This window comes from Myotis daubentonii, chromosome 10, assembly GCF_963259705.1.
Source record: "Myotis daubentonii chromosome 10, mMyoDau2.1, whole genome shotgun sequence".
NCBI lineage: Eukaryota > Metazoa > Chordata > Mammalia > Chiroptera > Vespertilionidae > Myotis > Myotis daubentonii.
Window position 1 is genome coordinate 12,987,255 of NC_081849.1, and position 19,959 is coordinate 13,007,213.

Genomic DNA, 19,959 nt, shown 5'->3' on the forward strand with positions numbered 1-19,959 from the left:
TCTTTCAGGATTTATAATTTGACACCTGGTATACTGAGCTTGTGTAGTTCTGAACCATTTTGTTGGGGCTTTGTTATAGTTCTAAGAATTCTTATCACCAGAAAAAAATGATTTCAACAGAAAGAAAAATGAAGCAGTTGGTTTACTGGCATACTCATGCATTCTTTGTTCTTCTCTGTCTCTTTCTCTTTTCAGTGAGCATGTTTTTGAATACGTTAACGCCGAAGTTCTATGTGGCCCTGACAGGCACTTCCTCACTAATATCGGGGCTTATTTTGGTAAGTGATAGAATCTTTCCTATTTAAAAACATGCTGATTACGTGTGTGTGTGTGTGTGTGTGTGTGTGTGTGTGTGTATGGTGTCCCAAAAATGTATACACACACTTTGAATAATTATAAAGGCAGTGTTTATTAAAATACATTTCATTTTCAAAATTGAGCTGTCAGCTGTTAAAGTGTGTTTATATTTTTTTGAGACACTCTGCATATGTTAGTATGTATACAGGGGGAAAATCTAGAAGAATATACACCAGCAGCTTAGTGATTATCTTGCATGTGTGTATATGTTGTGTGGGGCCATTTATAGAGGCCTATCACTACTTAGGTTACATATTGGTAAAATATATTTTTTTAACTTTTAAAAAAAACTGGTTTCAGAGAGGAAGGGAGAGGGAGAGATAGAAACATCAGTGATGAGAGGGAATCATTGATTGGCTGCCTCCTGCATGCGCCCCCTCTAGGAATTGAGCCCGCAACCCCAGCATATGCCCTTGACCGGAATCAAACCCGGGACCCTTCAGTCCACAGGCCAACACTCTATCCACTGAGCCAAATCAGCCAGGGCCATATTTGTAAAATATTTTTTAAAACTTTAAGCAATCAGTCCGGCTGGTGTGGTTGAGTGTCTACCTAGGAACCAGGAGGTCATGATTTGATCCCTGGTCCGGGCACATGCCTGGGATGTGGGGGTATGCAGGAGGCAGCCAATCAATGATTATCTCTCACCATTGATGTTTCTATCTCTCTCTCCCTCTCCTTTCCTCTCTGTATCAATATATATATACATATATATAAATTTATACAATCATGTATTACTTTTGTTGAAAGTGAAAACCAAAATATAAATAAAAGAGAAAATAAAGGAAAACAATTTTGTGTCAAATTCTAGGGTCTAAGACACTACAAAATAAATGTGATTCAGTTTAAGTAAAATGTTTTCATTACCCCTTTCAAAATAAATTATTGGACATAAGCAAAATCAGTAGAAATCAAGCTCTGTATCTTTAAATTTATTGACATGGGTATGCTAAATCTAAGCTTTTCCCCTCTGATCTCCTTTTCTCTCAAAATTGACATATATTTCCCTATTGTTTCCCTTTAAATAAGTCCAAATAAGCAAAAACAATATGATAATTATCTCTGTGGTTCTATTACAGTGGTTCTCAACCTTGGCTGCACATTAGAATCACCTGGTAATCTTTTTAAAATCCTGATTTCTGGGCCTCATCCTCCAGAAATTCTGTTTCTTTGTTACTAATATTGTGGCTCCACCCCATAACAAAGAAACAGAATTTCTGGAGTGTGAGGCCCAGAAATCAGGATTTTAAAAAGATTCCCAGATGATTCTAATGTGCAGCCAAGGTTGAGAACCACTGTCCTATTACATTAAGTTCTAAAATAGTTACAGGTGAGATAAATTATAACATCTGAAGTCATTTTCTTTAAGTACCTTAAATAGGGTCATCTAACCTCAGTGGAATCAGTCCATATACTCAAATGACCTTTAAGGAGAAAGTGGATTTATACATTTTTTCTCTATATAGGTAACCCTGTGATTACTTTTTATTATAGAAACAGGGACAAGAAAGTTATCAGAGTTTGTGTTGAGAAAAGCTGTAGAAAAACACACTTTTTGAGGGGCAAGGACACAAAGATGTGGAGCAAGTGTGTAAGTGAACCTGATGAACAGAGGGTTTCAGAAGCTTGAGCTGATAAGGAGCAGAGTAAAAAGTGGGGCTGTGTGTGCAGGGCGGAAGCCTGCAAACAGGTGAGGGGAATGGTGGTAGTGTGGGGAGTATCCTTTCTTCTGGTCAGACATATTCAGGTTAATCTTGCTCTGCTGTATCACGTGGGCTGCTGGACTCAAGGGAAGAGATGTTTAAAATTGATACGATTGCACCAGGAATGGGAAGAACATCAGCAAGGGGCACTCCAAGATGGTATGTAAGTGGACTCCAAATAGAAAGCCCAGTGTTGGCTGCAGAGACCAAGCCAAGGTGAGGGGATGTATATTAAAGGTCTTTCTAAAAGTGGGTTGAAATGAGGTGTATGAAATAATTTATACCATATAGCCCCTTAAGTGCACACCCATCTGATTGTGCACATTTAGGATTGTTCTAAATAAAGACCTCATAGGGGGTTGGGCATCAGCTGTAAGAGATTTGCCCATGCTCATGTTTTTGGTCCGTAGTGAAGCCAGATCTAGAACTTCTGTCTTTAGGTTCCCACCTTAATATGCTGAAATGGACTGAAGAAACTTCAAACTTAGAAAATGCTTTCACATGCTTGCTAAGTTATTACTAAGTATATGCTGAAAACATGGCAATCTTTTAGCACATGTATTTTTTTTTGGGGGGGTAGGTATTACAAATCTCCATCTAATAATTATTTACATTAAAAATAATATTTTAGTATTTTCCTAAAACATCTTCAAAATCTTTTTTCATTAAACAAATAGAAAAAAAAGGGTGAACATTATTGCATACAATTTGCATAGCAATATCATACTGAAACCAGTAATCCACTCTGGTGTGGAAAGGTCAGGTTGTGCATTCCTCTCAGGAGTGTTCACTGAATAACATTACCTGCTTTGGTGGTGCTCACTTTGTGCCAGGCAGAGATCTAAACGCTGTACGTGCTAACTCATTATTCTTCACAACAGTACACTTAGGTAGTTGCTAGTGTTGTTTCCATTTCACTTATGCGTAAACGGGGTGGTAGAACGGACTAGTAAGTAACCTGCCTCAGGTCACACAGCTGGCGAAGGGTGAAGAGGTATTTCCACTGGGCAGTCATGCTTTCGCACTCATTTCACTGCCTGCTGGTTAACTTCTCGGTTGTTGTGTTAGCTTGCTGCACAGATGGCGGGTGTGGATTTTATTCTAGCAGTATATTGTTATGGGAGCATTAGGCTTTAATTACAAGAGTGTGGGTTGCTTTCACTTTGAAAAGCTAGATCCCAAATAGTCATTTTTCCTTCTAACTCAGGGATGGTGAAGTCCCACCAGCTTGGTTTTCTTGTCCTCCAAATGAAGGATTTCCCTACCAGTGGTCGGCAAACTGCGGCTCAGCAAACCGCAGCTCGCAGAGCCACATGTGGCTCTTTGGCCCCGTCAGTGTGGCTCTGCCACAAAATACCGGCTCTTCCACAAAATACTGACTTCAGCGCATGGGCCACGAAGTTTCAATCGTACTGTACATGCTTGCCCGCACGTGGTATTTTGTGGACGAGTCACACTCAAGGGGCCAAAGATCCGCATGTGGCTCGCGAGCCGCGGTTTGCCGAGCATGGCTAGACCATAGTAGCCATTGCAGATCAGGCTGGTGAGGCTTTCTCCCTGCCTGTGGGCTGCAGCTGCTGAAACCTGATGACCACTGCCGTGCTGCCTTATGGGATATTTGCATGGCAGCATTCTCAGAGGATATGCCTGACTGATGTCGAACTTTGAGCCAAGGAAAACCTCTAATGTGTGAAGATTTTGAAAGACCTTTCTCAAAAATGTTTAGTTTGTAACTACAATGTGGGAATAGTTGTTGATAGTTTTAGGCTCCTGCTTTAGGTTGTTGACACTGGTGTCCAGCCTTCGGGGACTCATCTTTGCTAACCTGGAAAGGAACCTAGGGTAGAGGTTTCTAACTCTTTTCTGCCAAGTGCATTTCTTGGAGAAGCAGCATTGAGGTAAAGCAGTGGTTCTCAACCTTCTGGCCCTTTAAATACATTTCCTCATGTTGTGACCCAACCATAAAATTATTTTCGTTGCTACTTCATAACTGTAATGTTGCTACTGTTATGAATCGTAATGTAAATATCTGATATGCAGGATGGTCTTAGGCGACCCCTATGAAAGGGTCCTTCGATCACCAAAGGGGTCGCGACCCACAGATTGAGAACCACTGAGGTAAAGGATCAGGTGCTTTGAAAAGAGCTGCTTAGTGGTTTGGTTTGTTTCCTGGCACCAGAGAGACGATTATCTAACTACTCTCCCCTGAGCAATGTTCGGAGAGTCAAGCAGTGAACATTCACAGCACAGGGCTGCCCCTGGGGAAATATGTTGTTTGGGGACCTCAGGATTCCTTTGCTGGAGACTGAAGTTATCATGTAATGTGATGTCTTAGGAGAACAGAGGTAAGAAAACAAACAAAAAACCCTGGTGTTTTTCTTGTGAAGAAAAAGTCAATTAACTGAACAAATATACATAGAAATAAAATGTGTTTGCCAAACGCTGTTCTCTTTTAAACTAATGTGCCAGCAATGAGTTTGTTATTCTGCCTACTTCTCACTCTTCCCTTTTGGTTCCGAAGGACTAGGCATCCAGAAAGCTTATGACTTGCCCAGGTCACCTTGCCAGGTAAGGGTGAGTGAGGACTAGGATTTAAATCTCCACTGCTTGGCCACGGCATCCTTCTCCTTTCACGACGTGTTGACTGGAAGGTGGATAGAAGCAGTGTCTAGCAGTTGATGTTTTCATGTTAACAGGCTCACAGAAATGGGTCAGGTAGATAAGAAAGGGGAGAGGGGGAGAGAAGAAAAGAAGAAAAAGGGAGGGAGATGCAACCTTCTCAGGGGGAGACACTTATCTTTTTTTCCGATTGGCCATGTGTTGGGTCAGATGTGGCCAGTCTAGAACATAGACCAACACCTCCCATGATTTAAAAAGTATATATATTTTTGTGTGTCATCATTTATTATTTTTGTTCCCTCTATAATGGAAGCTTCACAAAGGCTGGGACCATATCTGTGTTTTTGTATACCACTTTTTGTATATGTTTGAGTAAACACTTAGGGATATTTGTTGCTTGCACAGAGATCCAGTGAGTGAAGGAATTAACCAACTGCATTAGAATTATCTGGGAGCTTATTTAAAATGATGGGTTCTGAATACCACCCAAGACCAAGTATGTGAGTTGGCAGGGCTTGGGGCACATGGCACAGGCTGGCTTCTCCTAACTGTCCGTGGCTCTATAATTTCATCCCAGGAGAGTGACCCTTCCTTCTAAGCCACAATCAGTAATGCTACAGTGGAAAGTCTCATCCTGTGGACATACAGACACTGAGGCGGGATGGATCATTGACTACTGACCTTGAAGAAAACCTCAGATCTCTGTCCTCTCTTTTCTTAAAGGCAGTAGGTGGCCAGGGTAGGGCATGGAAGGGCATGAATACCAGTTCTTCACACAGCCCCCATAACTGATAGGGAAACAAGTGACCGAGGAGGGATGAGACCAAGGAAGCAGGAGGTCAAGACCTCTTTGTATCTCTTCAGTATTCCTAAACAAAACATACAGAAACTAAGAGTAAAAAAAAATGTCTGCCATAAGGAATTGGGAGGGACTTTTAAAGGGTAGGTGAGTAAGGAGAAAGGAATATACTTGAAAATTCTAACAGGAAAGTGAAAATGTTATGGATCTTACCATAAACCACCTGTAACAACTGCCTTAGTTTATCTCATTTAAGCCCAGGGTATTCCCTCTTGCCCCAAACACTGTTTACCCCCAAGTATATTTCTGAAGACTTGGAGCAGGTGTCAATTTGGCATTTTTTTTCTGTAGAAGTATACTGCTAGAAAGTTTCTTTTCTTTTTTTAAAATAAATTTTACTGATTTTTTACAGAAAGGAAGGGAGAGGGATAGAGAGTTAGAAACATCGACGAGAGAGAAACATCCATCAGCTGCCTCCTGCACACCCCCTACTGGGGATGTACCCGCAACCAAGGTACATGCCCTTGACTGGAATCGAACCTGGGACCTTTCAGTCCACAGGCCAACGCTCTATCCACTGAGCCAAACCGGTTAGGGCTAGAAAGTTTCATATTTCCTCTTTAATTTCCATATCACTGTATCTATCCTCTTGCTATCATCAACTACTTTAATCCACAGGAAGCACTCAGTCAATCTCAGACTGTGACATCTTTGTATTTCCCATGGACTTAATGGAATTGGAGTGGAATTACTAACGTGCTGCTATATGGGACCTTGGAGTATTTTTTAATGTGATATGTGTATAGGGAAGTCCCTCATTCATGGAGAGAAGTGTTTTATATATAGAACATGCAATTCAAGAAGAGGAGGTCTTATTGGCTATGGTGGGGTCTCTCTTTTCCATGGCTAGCACGGGAAGAGAGTGATCGGTTCTTTGAGTAGGGGAGCTGGGGATTGAGAATTGAAATAGAGACAAGATACAAAGATGGAAGGAAAAGGCTGGGTCCGGGTGGGACCGCCTTCCTCTTCTGAGGGAGAGACAGGGACCCAGCACCGAAGCAGGGTGTTTATTTTATTCCCCAAATACCAGGAGGTTTCACCAAAACTAAAGATAAAGGAGCGTGGGTGGGCCCGAGTTGTATTCATTCCCGGTGCTAGACTGGATTTACATATCAAAACCCCCTCCCGGACACCTGGGCAAAGATGAAAGTCAATGCTGAGAACACTTCTGCCTTTTTGGTAAGATGTGTATCCAAGACGGGGCTCTGCCTGTCGCCTCAGGTTCAGCTGACAATTATTAAGGAAAAGCGCCCATGTGCCTTCCCAGGGGCCCTCTACATTGGCTAGGAAGAATCTAGGCCTCTTCAGGAAATATTCAGCTTTTAGGTCTGCAAGAAAGATGAAAGGGCCTTGTCTGTTACCTTGTGTCAGATTTTTGTTCCTTCCCTGGGGCGGAAGATGAGACAAGTTTGCACCTTAGCCAGCTGCCAACCTAGATCTCCACCCTAAGCCCCAGCCCCAGTGCTCCTTAGTCATCCTCTGCTTCTGTCAGTTAGTAAAGGAGGAGGTCACAAGGCATTGGGAACTGAGACCTAGACAAATGGGTCTTTGTTTTAAATGTGATCCAGGTCCTGAGTACAGCTTATGGCCCTTCTGTTCTACAAGGTATAGATTCAAACCATTTTTTCCATCCTCACATTTCCAATTCCATCTCCACTTCTCTTATTCTCAGAACATAAACCTTGTCTGCATCTCTGTGGAGATCAGTTTCACCCACTTGTTATCCCTTTGTTGCCTTCTTATATATGTAAAATAGCTCATATCACACCCTACTTTCCAAAATAGAATGGATCCCTCTACTCATTCATCCTTCCCCATTCTTCCTGTCTTAGATCAAGAAATGGTAGGTTACCTTTTCAAGGAAAGGTGGGTGTGCTTCCTGGGCTTTAGCATCTTGCCTCATGGTTGGTTGAACTTTTTTGCATCTTCAGTTTCTCTTTCCACTAGATTCTCTCCTCTTCCATAAATATGAGTAGGCCCCTCTTTTTTTAAAATAACAAACAAAATTAATATAAACCCTTTCATTGGTCCCGTGTTTATTTAAATTATATACCATTAAGTCACCAGACCAGTCCTTATCATCCATCTATTCAACCTTCTAATCACCTATTCATCCATCTAGTTTTCCAATCATCCATCCATCCATCCATCCATCCATCCATCCATCCAGCATTAACTGTGTGCTTACTGTGAGTTTATTTTACACATTAAATAATCAAGCCCCAGAGAATCAAAAGAATCAACCAAGGTCACACAGCTCAGGTGTCATGAAGTGTGTTAGGGTTTTTACCTTTCAACTAGATGGTAGGTTCACTGTTGCTTTCTAAACTTTTAACCCAGTTGATGATGTATAATCCTTGGGAGGGAACATGAGTAGGAAACACATACTAGAGAGATTATGTTTTTAAGACTATTATTGTAAATGTTTCCCTCCACGTCCCGCGTGGTTCAGGGTTCAGGATCTGGAAGAGGAGCCGCACACAAATGAAAGAGAAAAGACAAGAGATAATTTGGGAATATTGGGGGACCAGGCGGATAAGTGCAACTCAAGAGGAAGGACTTCCACCGGTGCTCAGACCACACCAACCATTTTATAGTCAGAGGTAAACAAGGTAGTGGTTACCATAGTTACACTATTCTTATGAGTTTCACTTGTTTTGACCATAGTTACACTTCCTGCACTTCCCTCAGCCCATTAGCTTCCCAGATAAGATCTAGGGAGTGTTATAAGGTCAAGCCTAATTATACTAACAGGACTGTGCCCTCTAAGCTGGGACTTGTTTGTGACTTTGCCAACAGGTCAGTCCGAGGCTTAACCCTATATCGGTTCCCCACAGACTATGAAATGTGTTAATTTATATTTTAATTTTATGGTTATTTTTCAGATTAAAAACTGTTTTGTTGTACTGTGGCAAGCCCAGTTAGCTGTTAGCATGTCCCAAAACTAATTTTTAAATTTAAATTTGCTTATGAGAGCTATGTAGGTTATGCACTGTGGAGAAGAATTCAAAGTGACAACAAACATTTGCATGTTAGGTAACACCATCTGCCCATTTGGATTAGTGTGGCTCTTCTAAAATACTGTGAGAAACTGGCCAAAAGCCTGTCATGTTTCAGAATAAAAGGCAGCTTGTTATGCTAAGATCCCAAATTAGAAGACTTGGTTTGAAGTTGAAGAAGGTTTTAAGTCCTTTCCTTCTTTATTGAAGTAGTTGTTCATTCAATATACATTGGAGCCTGTGTTCTAGGTTGGTGGGCGCATTAGTATAATGAAAGACAGTGATGGGTAAGAAGCCGTCTACTGCTGAGAAAAGGCTCTCCTCTTCTCCCCCAAACAGCTGCAGAAATAACCCAGTCTTCACTGAGGTCCATTATTCCTACTTTAGAAATACTGTATAGAAGGTCTGTCTCCGATTATAATATAAATATCTTATTCATAAGAGTCACTTACACCTTAGGGTGAGTTATCAGGTCCAATTTGATTGGCTACTTCCAGGTTGGTTTTGATAGCTAAGAAACTTAAGAGAGACAGTAGAGTGGGAGGACACATGGAAGTGAATATTTGAAAAGGGATAGGCTACATCTGTCTGTTTTAATGATCAAGAGAGTTAAAAAAATAGTATCTTATTATAGGGCCCTGGTAAGATTAGTGGCACGGAGCTGGGGCTTTAGACTAAGCAACTACTACTTAAGTAGCTGAGTGACTTCGGTCAGGTCACTGCACCTTCCCGTACAGACCTCATTCCTCATCTCTAAATGGAGACTGTACATAGTGCTTTAAAGTCCCTTTTAGTAATGACATTCTCTGATTCTGCTGGATAAACTGAGATATCTGAAGCATCCTGAGGTGCTTTTTGTGATGGGAATAGGCCATGTGAGGAACAACCTGTGAGAGGCATTGTGGGTCTGTGGCATGGACTGGTAGTGCAGGGCCACATCTGTGCTCTGTAACAGCTCATGCCTGGCATGGAGCATTTAGTGCCATGTGACTGAATGAATGAACTAAGGCCTGGCAGGTGCCCAAGAAGCAGAATATAGGAAACAGAGCAAAGAAAGCTCCCCCATCACAGATGATTGAGAGCCACCCGCAGTCCTGTGGTCAGTGTTTTGAGTCCCTTGGAGTCTTTCTTCTTTTCTAAAGGCAACATCACGAATCTCTTCCGGGCTTTGTTGGATGGTCAGGACTGAATGGTGAGCAATACCCCTTCTCACAACGATTTCCAGGGTTTTCAGCCAACAGCGTAGTAACAGGACAAGATACTGTACTCTCGCGAATTGTAGACTGGCAAAAGAGGGGTGTGTCCTAGCATTGTGTGAGGGGTGTATGTTACCAATACACTAACTGATAGCTTTGCTGTTACTTTTGAGAACCACTTATGCAGCAGGCACTGAACTAGGCCTTTTACATGGAGGTTGAGATTAGGTGTTTTACATGGTTGTGGAAATTGAGGACCTTTAATAATAAATATATTTTTATTGATTTTAGAGAGGGAGAGAGAGAGATAGAAACATCAGTGATGAGAGAGAATCATTGATCAGCTGCCTCCTGCATGCCCCCTACTGGGGATCGAGCCCGCAGCCCAGGCATGTGCCCTTGACGGGAATCAACCCAGGACCCTTCAGTCTGTAGGCTGATGTTCTATCCACTGAGCCAAACCAGCCAGGACTAATAAATATATTCTTAATATTAAATATGATTTGTAATAAATATGATTTCCACTAAATAAACTTATATTTAAATAGATTAAATAATTCACCTGAGATTATAAACTCTCTTCTGGATTTGTGGTTTATAAATTTACCATTCTTAAACTTTCTTCCTTCTTTAAGCATGATCTCTTATTCCTAGCATTCCAAATATTATAGACTAGTCCTTTTTTCTTCTTAGCTTTCATATCATATTTTTTCATCTGCACAGTGAAATTACTTAAACTTGATCTCTTAATACATGGAAATTCACATAGTCAATAGGGATAACTCTTTGGAATCAAGTTCTTGGTCTAATTGTTATTTTCTTCTGGTCATTCATAGATGTTCTTTCTGTCTGTCGGAAAGAAATTTTTGTTAGACCAAAAGAGAGAAAACATCAATCCTATCTAATAAAAGAGAAACATGGTAATTAGCGTACGACCGCTATCCTTCCCATTGGCTAATCAGGGAGATATGCAAATTAACTGCCAGCCAAGATGGCGGCCGGCAGCCAGGCAGCTGGAAGCAAACATGAGGCTTGCTTGCTTCAGTGACGGAGGACTCCAACGTTCCCCGCCTGCCTTGCCGGTCTGTGAGCTAGCAGTTTGAAACATTGTAACATATAGAAGCTAAACAAAACCCCAGAAACCTGCTTTCAGCCCGCCAGGATCTCAGAGCTGTAGTTATACATTGTTTCGATTATAGAACCCAAAAAAACCAGATACCTGCTTTCAGCAGCAGAGGCCTCAGAGCTGGAGCCAGACCTAAAGCTGGCCCAGAATAAAAAAGAAAAGAAAAAAAGGAGCAGTTGGGAGCTTCAGTCACCCGCCAGCCTGAAAACAGCCCTCAGCCCCTCACCCAGACTGGCCAGGCACCCCAGTGGGGACCCCCACCCTGAAGGGTGTGTGACCAGCTGCAAACAGCCCTCACCCCCTCACCCAGGCTGGCCAGGCACCCCAGTGGGGACCCCCACCCTGAAGGGTGTGTGACCAGCTCCAAACAGCCATCATCCTCTCACCCAGGCTGGCCAGGCACCCCAGTGGGGACCCTCACCCTGATCCAGGACACCCTTCAGGGCAAACCATCCAGCCCCACCCATGTATCAGGCCTCTATCCTATATCGTAAAAGGGTAATATGCCTCCCAGCACCGGGATCAGTGGAGCCACGAGGCCTCCCAGCACCGGTATCAGCGGAGCCGAGAGGCCTCCCGGCACCATCGGGATCAGCGTGACAGGGGGCAGCACCCAAACCCCCTGATCGCCCTGCGGCTCTGTGTGTGACAGGGGGCGGGGCCACAACCTCCCTATCCGCCCTGCTCTGTTCGTGACAGGGGAAGGCACCCCAACCCCTGATCAGCCCTGCTCTGTGCCTGATACGGGGGAGCTCCCTAACCCCCTGATCGCCCTGCGGCTCTGTGTGTGACAGGCTGCGGCGCCCCAATCCCCTGATCGGCCCTGCTCTGTGTGTGACAGGGCACAGCGCCCCAACCCTCCCCCACCCCACGGGCCCTGCTCTGTGTGTGACAGGGTAGAGCCATAACCTCCCCATCGGCCCTGCCCTGAGTGTGAGAGTGGTGGCGCCCCAACCCCCTGATCGGCCCTGCTCTGTGGGTGATAGAGGGCGGCGCACCCCCCCCCCCCCATGGGCCCTGCTCTGTGTGTGATGGGGTAGAGCCATAACCTCCCCATCAGCCCTGCCTTGAGTGTGACAATGGCGGAGCCCCAACCCCCTGATCGGCCCTGCTCTGTAGGTGATAGAGGGCGGCGCCCCTACCCCCTGATCAGCCCTGCTCTGTGTGTGACAGGGGGCGGTGCCCCAACTCCCCTATCGGCCCTAGTCTGTGAGTGACAAGGGGGAGCTCCCCAACTCCCTGATGGGCCCTGCTCTGTGCGTGACAGGGGGGAGCTCCCCAACCCCCTGATCAACCCTGCTCTGTGCGTGACAGGGTACAGAGCCCCAACCCCCCTGATGGGCCCTGCTCTGTGCATGACAGGGTACGGAGCCCCAACCCCCGGATCGGCCCTGCTCTGTGCGTGACAGGGGGTGGCGTCACAACCTCCCCATCGACCCTGCCTTGAGTGTGACTAGGGGTGGTGCCCCAACCCCCCAATCGACCCTACCCTGAGCGTGACTTGAGGGTGGCATCGCAACCTCCCAATCCGCCCTGCTCTGTGCATGACAGGGGGCGGCGCCCCAACTCCCCAATCGGCCCTGCTCTGAGCCCGACCAGGGGCTGCACCTAGGGATTGGGCCTGCCCTCTGCCACCAGGGAGCAGGCCTAAGCCAGCAGGGCGTTATCTCCCAAGGGGTCCCAGACTGCGAGAGGGCACAGGCCAGGCTGAGGGATCCCCCCCTTCCCCCCCGAGTGCACAAATTTGTGTGCACTGGGCCTCTAGTTTAAAAATAATAGCCCAAAGCCCATTCCAGAGTAGATATCAAAATTTTGTTTTTATGAAGTAAATAACGTTAAAGGTAACTCATTCTATGTTAATTTCACATTCTTTATTATTATGGAAATATAATGTAGTTATGCTATGAGACTTTTGGATATAGTTGATTCTTAAATTTCTTCTGGGTAAAGATCTGTGACTGCTTAAAAAAGTTGTTCCAAATCAGACAGGGAGGAGAGGAAAGGCTGTGGGAGAGAGCTACCTCAAACAGTGGTAGAAAAGCGCTCACTAGAGGGACAGGGGAGCCAGGTGAGGAGGGTTGGGAGAGGTTTCTTGCTTTCCCAGTGCTTAGGAAATTCTGATTTTAGTCCAGTTCTGTGAGTATCATTGCTTTTACTAATGAAAGTTATTTCTTTTCTCCTTTGCAATCCTCAGTACATAACAATTGGTATGTTTATGAACTAGGAAACATTATTGGTAGATGCTTGTGTTTATAAAGCACTTTTTAGCAGGTGGGACATTGTTGAATCTCTTAGCAGTTGAATGCCATCCATACATGAAATGGGATGCCTTCCAGTCTTTTTGTAAAACCAGCATTTTTCTAAGGAGATTGTTTCTTTTTTAAATGAAATTTTGCTATCTTAATAATTTTATGTATGTATGGCTTTATCACAATCTTAGGTGGAATATTTCATAAGCCATACTTCTAAAACTGGCTTATTTGTATATATTTTTGAGTTCTCTGTCAGGTATAATGATTTTGTTATTAGAATAACTAGAGGCCCGATGCACGTAATTCATGCAGGAGCTCCGCCCTCGCAGCCACGGTGGCTTGCCTTGGCCCTCGAAGCCCCGGGTTCGTCCAGAAGGTCGTCTGGAAGGATGTCTGGAAGGTCGTTTGGCTGCCCAGTTTAATTAGCATATTTTGCTTTTGTTATGTAAATTTGGAAAAAAATAATACTGAGCAACTCTTACATTGTTCTTTTATCCATGGTTGTAGATACAGATTTTTCTTTTAAAAAATATTTTTATTGATTTGAGAGAGAGAGAGAGAGAGAGAGAGGAAGAGAGAAACATCAACGTGAGCAGAACATTGATTGGCTGCTTCCTGCACACTCCCTACCTGGGATTGAGGCTGCAACCCAGGCCTGTGCCCTGACCAGGAATCAAACCAGCAACCTTTTAGTGTTCAGGAAGACACCCAACCAATTGAGACACACTGGCCAGGGCAGATTTTTTAAAGAAAAACAATATTAATTGGAGAAAGCAACATTAAGAATTTAAAGTATAATTGGTGTTTTGACTTTTACAAATTCTTTAATTTTTAGAATAAACAAAATTTTTGGAATAAAAATTATTTAAGGTACATGTAATTAGTAAAGGTACATATAATTAGTAAATGCAATATATTTTATGGGCATGTATACAAAAATCATAAACAATAACAAGAACCATAATCGTACTTACTATTTTTCTATTCTAGATATTTGAATGGTGGTATTTTCGCAAGTATGGAACATCATTCATTGAACAAGTCTCAGTAAGCCACTTGCGCCCCCTTCTGGGAGGGGTTGACAACAACTCCTCCAACAATTCTAACTCCAGTAATGGGGACTCAGATTCCAACAGGCAAAGTGTCTCAGGTATGAAAAGTCCTTCTATTGCAGCAATTTGGTTACTAAATTACTCTATGACAGTAAGAATGTTGTTATTTAAATATTAAACTTCAGAGAAAAATTCAGCTTATTTTCCCAAGGAGTTGACAACCTCTACCAGAGAACTATCATATAAGCCTCCCAAGGAAAGGAATATTTATCTTGTTTAATTTTATTTTTCTTTCATTTGATTTAGCTAATGGTCAAAATTCCAAACTTGAGTCTCCAGCCTTCTTGTCCCTAGTTTCTCAAACATTATTGAATGTATCAACTTTCTTCCATGCCGATTACAGAATTTTATGTCTAACTAGAGCTGATAACATTGCTCCTCTGCTTAAAAGTCTTCATCGGTTCTCATTACACTGAAGATAAAGCCCAGATTCCTTCGCACAGCATAAGCTGCTTCTAACTATTTTTGCCTGCCTGGGCTTCTGTCACAGTCCTGTCTCTGTCCTTTTCATTCCTTGAACATGCCATGTTTTCTGAAGACCTTCTGCCTAGAAATCTGTCTCCCTGTCTCCTGTGTTTGCTTAACTTTTACAACACAACTCAAATGTTATCTCCGGAGAAACCTTCTGTGATAGGTTGTACAACATCTCTCCACATTTACTGACTCTTAATATTTTTACCTGTAGGAACATTTATCAAATTGTACTAAAATGTTTTTTGTTAATGCTCACCTGAGGATATTTTTCCATTGATTTTTAGAGAGAGTGGAAGAGAAGGGGGGAGACAGAGAGGGAAGCATCAATGTGAGAGTGACCCATCAATTGGTTGCCTCTTGCACACCCCCTTACTGGAGCCAGGAATTGAGCCTGCAACCAAGGTAAATGCCCTTGACTGAAATCGAACCCAGGACCCTTCAGTCCGAGGGCCAACTCTCCAATCACTGAGCAAAACCAGCCAGGGCAAATTGTACTATAATTTTCTAACTTACCGTTTTATTATAGTACCTCTAGCATTTTGCAGTATCTCATATCGTTGAAACTCAGTGAATGAATGAATGGGCACATACAAGGCCTGTGTTTTCTCCACCCATAACAGAAGAAGGAAGAATATAATTTTATAGTTTGGTCTCATGATCAGCTCAGTAAACATTTCCTAAGTTCCTAATATGAACCTGGGCTTGCACAGGTTCTTATAAATAATATGTTCCCATGGAACTCTTGTGTCTACTGATGGAGACAAAGTGATTAAGTTCTCTGACTGTATGAGGGGAGCATCCAGTGCTGTGGAGAACAAAAGAGGGGTTCTCTGCTTCTTGAAGGAGAGGGCACAAGTTCTGACACTCGAAGAATGAAGAGGAAGAAATTAAAGAGCTAGGTTAGATGTTTTTTTCTTCCTCCTTAGAATAACTCAGTCCACATTTCACAGGCAGCTGATAAGCTCAAGTGGCATTGTGTATATATTTTATTCCTAGTGTTGGTTCAGTGCTCTTTTAATCCACCTTTGCCAGCCAGCCATGCGTGGCAATGGCACCTCTAGGTGCACATTTACTTTTTCCTAAAGGTTACATGTATAAGAGTTGGTGTACCAAGGTGACAAAATTATCTGGGACTTTGTAAACTCATCCACTTTGTGAAAGAAACAAAAAGAGACCTCAGCAAAGTGAACCATCACTTTAACCAGCTACTCTAATGAGTGTGGCTTATTATGCTAACGAGGAGTCTTGATCACTCAGTAATCATCACATAAGCAGTTGTGGATAATTGCCATCACTTTGCATCTGCTCTGAAGACCTCAGAGATTAAATGTGCTCTTGCCTGATTACTATAGTCTTTGAATGATACAGAACATTGTAGAAAATTAACAGATTGAAGCAGAAAGCAGCCTCATTTGAGGCCATTCTTTATTGTGAATGCGTTTTTATTTTCATTAAAATTATCTCTCTAACCAGTTTAAATCTGTTGACATCATTCCTTAATGCAATAAAGAGCTCATGCTCTTCTTATTGTCGTTATAATTTTTCTGTCTCTCTTTATGAATGCCTTGAGTAAACCTTATGCATTGAATAAAAGCCCTTTATAAAAATACTAGAGGCCAGGTGCACGGATTTGTGCACAGGTGGGGTCCCTCAACCTGGCCTGTGCCCTCTCAATTCGGGACTCCTCAGGGGATGTCGGACTGCCGGGTTTTGAAACCCGGAAGTCCGACATCCTCCTGAGAGATATAGCAGTGCCAAAGCAACAGGTGGCCAGGGAAGAGCCCCAGCCGGGGCTGGGTGCAGCTGCACTGCCACCCATCCTGGCCCTGCTGCACCTGCCACAGCCACCACGGCTTGTTAGCGCTACCACAGAGGTGGGAGAGGCTCCCACTGCCACAGCTGCGCTCGCCAGCCTTGAGTACGGCTTCTGGCTGAGCAGTGTTCCTGCTCTGGGAGCGCACTGACCACCAGGGGGCAGCTCCTGCATTGAGGGTCTGCCCCCTGGTGGTCAGTGCATGTCATAGTGACCGGTCGACCAGTCATTCCGGTCATTCGGTCATAATGGTCACTTAGGCTTTTATATATATAGATAGTCCACAATAATAATCATGGAAATTCCCAGTTTTATTTGTACTGAGTTATTACCTGGTAAAGACTGAGCTTTTGAATATTATTCAGTTCCACTAGCATTTATTAAATATCTACTACTATGCATGAAATATTTCTATTCATACTATATAGTTATATTTAGGCAAATTGAAATTATCCTAAGCATTTTAAAAATATATTTTTCTATTAATTTCAGAGAGGAAGGGATAGGGAGAGAGAGGTAGAAACATCAGTGATAAGAGAGAATCATCCATCAGCTGCCTCCTGCACACCTCCTACTGGGGATTGATGCCCTGACCAGGAATCCAACCGTGAGCTCATGGTTCATAGGTCAGTGCTCAACCACTGAGCCACACCGGCCAGGCATAAGTATTTTTAGAGCCCAGTCTGCACAGTTCTCCTTGACATTGGGTTTCTAATATTTGGCTAACTCAGGCCAACAAACATGTATGTATGATGGTTTGGAAATACCAGATACCATGGGAGTAATACCATTTTCTCTTTTTTCTTTTGGTGATTTTTATTTTTATTTTTTAAAATATATTTTATTGATTTTTTACAGAGAGGAAGGGAGAGGGATAGAGAGTTAGAAACATCGATGAGAGAGAAACATCGATCAGCTGCCTCCTGCACACCCCCTACTGGGGATGTGCCCACAACCAAGGTACATGCCCTTGACTGGAATCGAACCTGGGACCCTTCAGTCCGCAGGCCAGTGCTCTATCCACTGAGCCAAACTGGTCAAGGCTGATTTTTATTTTTTAATAAAAGTATTATAAAATTGTCTGTGCTTATCTCTATCCTTAATCACTTTCTATAGTCTGGTTTCAGCTAAGTATAAAAGGAAAAGTAGGTCAAAACTGAAGGTAATAAAAATATTTTGTTAAAATAATTTGTTTAAAAATTCCTATTGCCTTAAAAATGACTGTTGCCTTAGTAACAGAAGGGTGAATCTATTGAATTTCTTGGCACATCACAAGACAGTTCTTTGTTGAATCTTCCATGAAATACAACATGGCTAACAAAGTCCCATTGGGCATTGGCAAAGACACTTGAATGACATTGCTTATTTGAGAAAATCATTGAAAAAGCTAAAAATAAACTGAAAATACTAGTTATAAACATTAGTCTATATGAAACTCATAGTCTAGCTCTTTTTATAAAGAATAATTTGTTTTGATTAAAAGCTGAAAGACCTAGCCTACATTAGAATAATTTGGGGTGGGGGGAGTGGGGAGTGGGGAGTGGGGAGTGGGAAGTTTGTGATTGTTCCAGGGCAGACTGTTCATATATTTGTTTAACATTTGGATCAATGCAAATTGACCTGAGTGCAGACCCTCTCAAAATTTGCAGTGATCTTTATCTTAATATAGCCAAATTTTAGATTGTTTGACTTAGGCCAATATTTATGAACATTTCACTTATTTTGTGTTATTTGCTATTTTTCTCACAAATACACAGTTTCTGATAAATCCTGCTGATATATTTGCCATGTCATCTGCTGCCATTTTTTAATTCAAGTTAGCTTTTGAGTTGATGATGCATAGGGATTTAAAACATGGCCAACCTCTCCCTGTCTTAAGGGAATAGATTCTCATGGCCCAATAACATTCTAAATTTGGGTTTATGGAAACATCTGCTTGATAATTTTCCCTGTTCTCAAATAAGATGCTATAAAGACAAGATTTGCAGTGCTCAGTTCCTTCAAGATATTTGGAAAAGTGCAGGGTGTTCCATCACGTGAGAAGTATCTTTGCCAAAGTCAAGTTTAAATTCTCTGAGACACTTTAATAGCCTCTTGAATAGAATTGGATCTTTAGACAAACTGGTTGTAGTCATTTGGCTTCCTGTCACCAATCATCTCATTTTACTCTCATGTAATCTGTATAAGGTATTTATCTTTTATCTAAAACTTTTAAAAAATTTCATATGGAGTTTTAAATTACAGTATTATATCACTAGAGGCAGTTCAAGCACTGATTAAATACAGATAATAAATTAAAGAAAAGCAATGGATATGAAGAAACTCATGTAGAGGGCTAAGATATATTCTAAGACCTTCATAGACCTTTAATTCTCATAACACTAGAGCAAATAATTTTCCCCATAGGAAGCCATATAGTTCAAATAATAATAACTAACACTCTTAGTGCCTACTATCAGCTTTACATGTATTAACTCATTTAATCCTCACAATAACCCCACGAAGCAAAGATTATAGTCTCTATTTTACAGTTGAGGGAGCTGAGGTACAGGAAGGTTAAGTCATCTGCCCAAGGTCACATTGGTGGTAACTTGGATGGTTTTACTTCAAAGTCCAAGATCTTAAGTACTTACTCAAAAATTTAGTCCAGATCCTCTGTGAGGTCTATAAACTCAAGACTAATGCAATTATTAAGCAATTAAACAGAATCATTTGATTAAAACCCTGTACTCTATTATATAACATTATTGCTGACGTGACATTAGCCAAAATACAGCTCAGTGGCAGGATTGCTGATGTTTGAGAGCTCAGGCTCTTGGGTCAGTCCATTGAGGCCCTAATCTCTCCATTGCTTATAGGTTGTGACCTTGGGCAAGTGACTTGAACCTTCCTTAATATGTTAATTTTCACACATGGAAATAATGATAGTATCAACTTCATAGAGTAGTCTTCGGATTAAATGAAATCATGCAGCAATATCAAGTCAGAGGACAACCATTTGGCAGTGTTCTCCATTTGAAATGACTTCTTTATGAATCTGATGGGAAGGACTGAGATACGGCCGAGGGTTCAGCTAGGTTATTACTAGTTCAGTGACTCATTGTTATAACCAGACCTTTCAGTGCTTACATTTCAGATATATCCCTCAGCAAAACTGCAAATTGCTACATGTCAAGGACCCTGGGAGTTGCTCTGCAAGAGTCTCAATCAGGGGAAAACCAGTTTGTACTTGCCAAAATCTGTGTATGTGTTGAAAATGATTCTCTTAGCCAATGCTCATTACGTCTTTTAAAATATTTTGCCACTAAAATTTATGTCTGGTATAGATTATATTTCTAGTTAAATGGTGAACATTAGTCCCTGGTGAACATTTATTCACAATTTCCACATTATTTGGTAGGGTTGATTGATTTAGGGAGTAACATATTTTTGAATTGAAAGCTATCTAC

At 42.2% G+C, this 19,959-nt stretch overlaps 1 protein-coding gene across 7 annotated transcripts in view; it reads left to right on the plus strand.

Moving 5' to 3' along the window:
• ST7 (suppression of tumorigenicity 7) overlaps positions 1-19,959 on the plus strand; it is a 327,721-nt gene that overhangs the window by 142,814 nt on the left and 164,948 nt on the right. For 6 of the 7 annotated variants that reach the window (XR_009454691.1, XM_059711621.1, XM_059711624.1 and 3 more), the window contains exons 2-3: positions 196-278; positions 14,102-14,261. The exons of the other annotated variant lie outside the window; for it this stretch is intronic. Coding sequence is in view for 5 of the 6 variants with exons in the window: in XM_059711621.1 (XP_059567604.1) it covers positions 196-278; positions 14,102-14,261 (243 nt within the window). In the remaining variant the exon portion in view is untranslated. The remainder of the gene's footprint in view (positions 1-195; positions 279-14,101; positions 14,262-19,959) is intronic. 7 annotated transcript variants of the gene reach the window in all.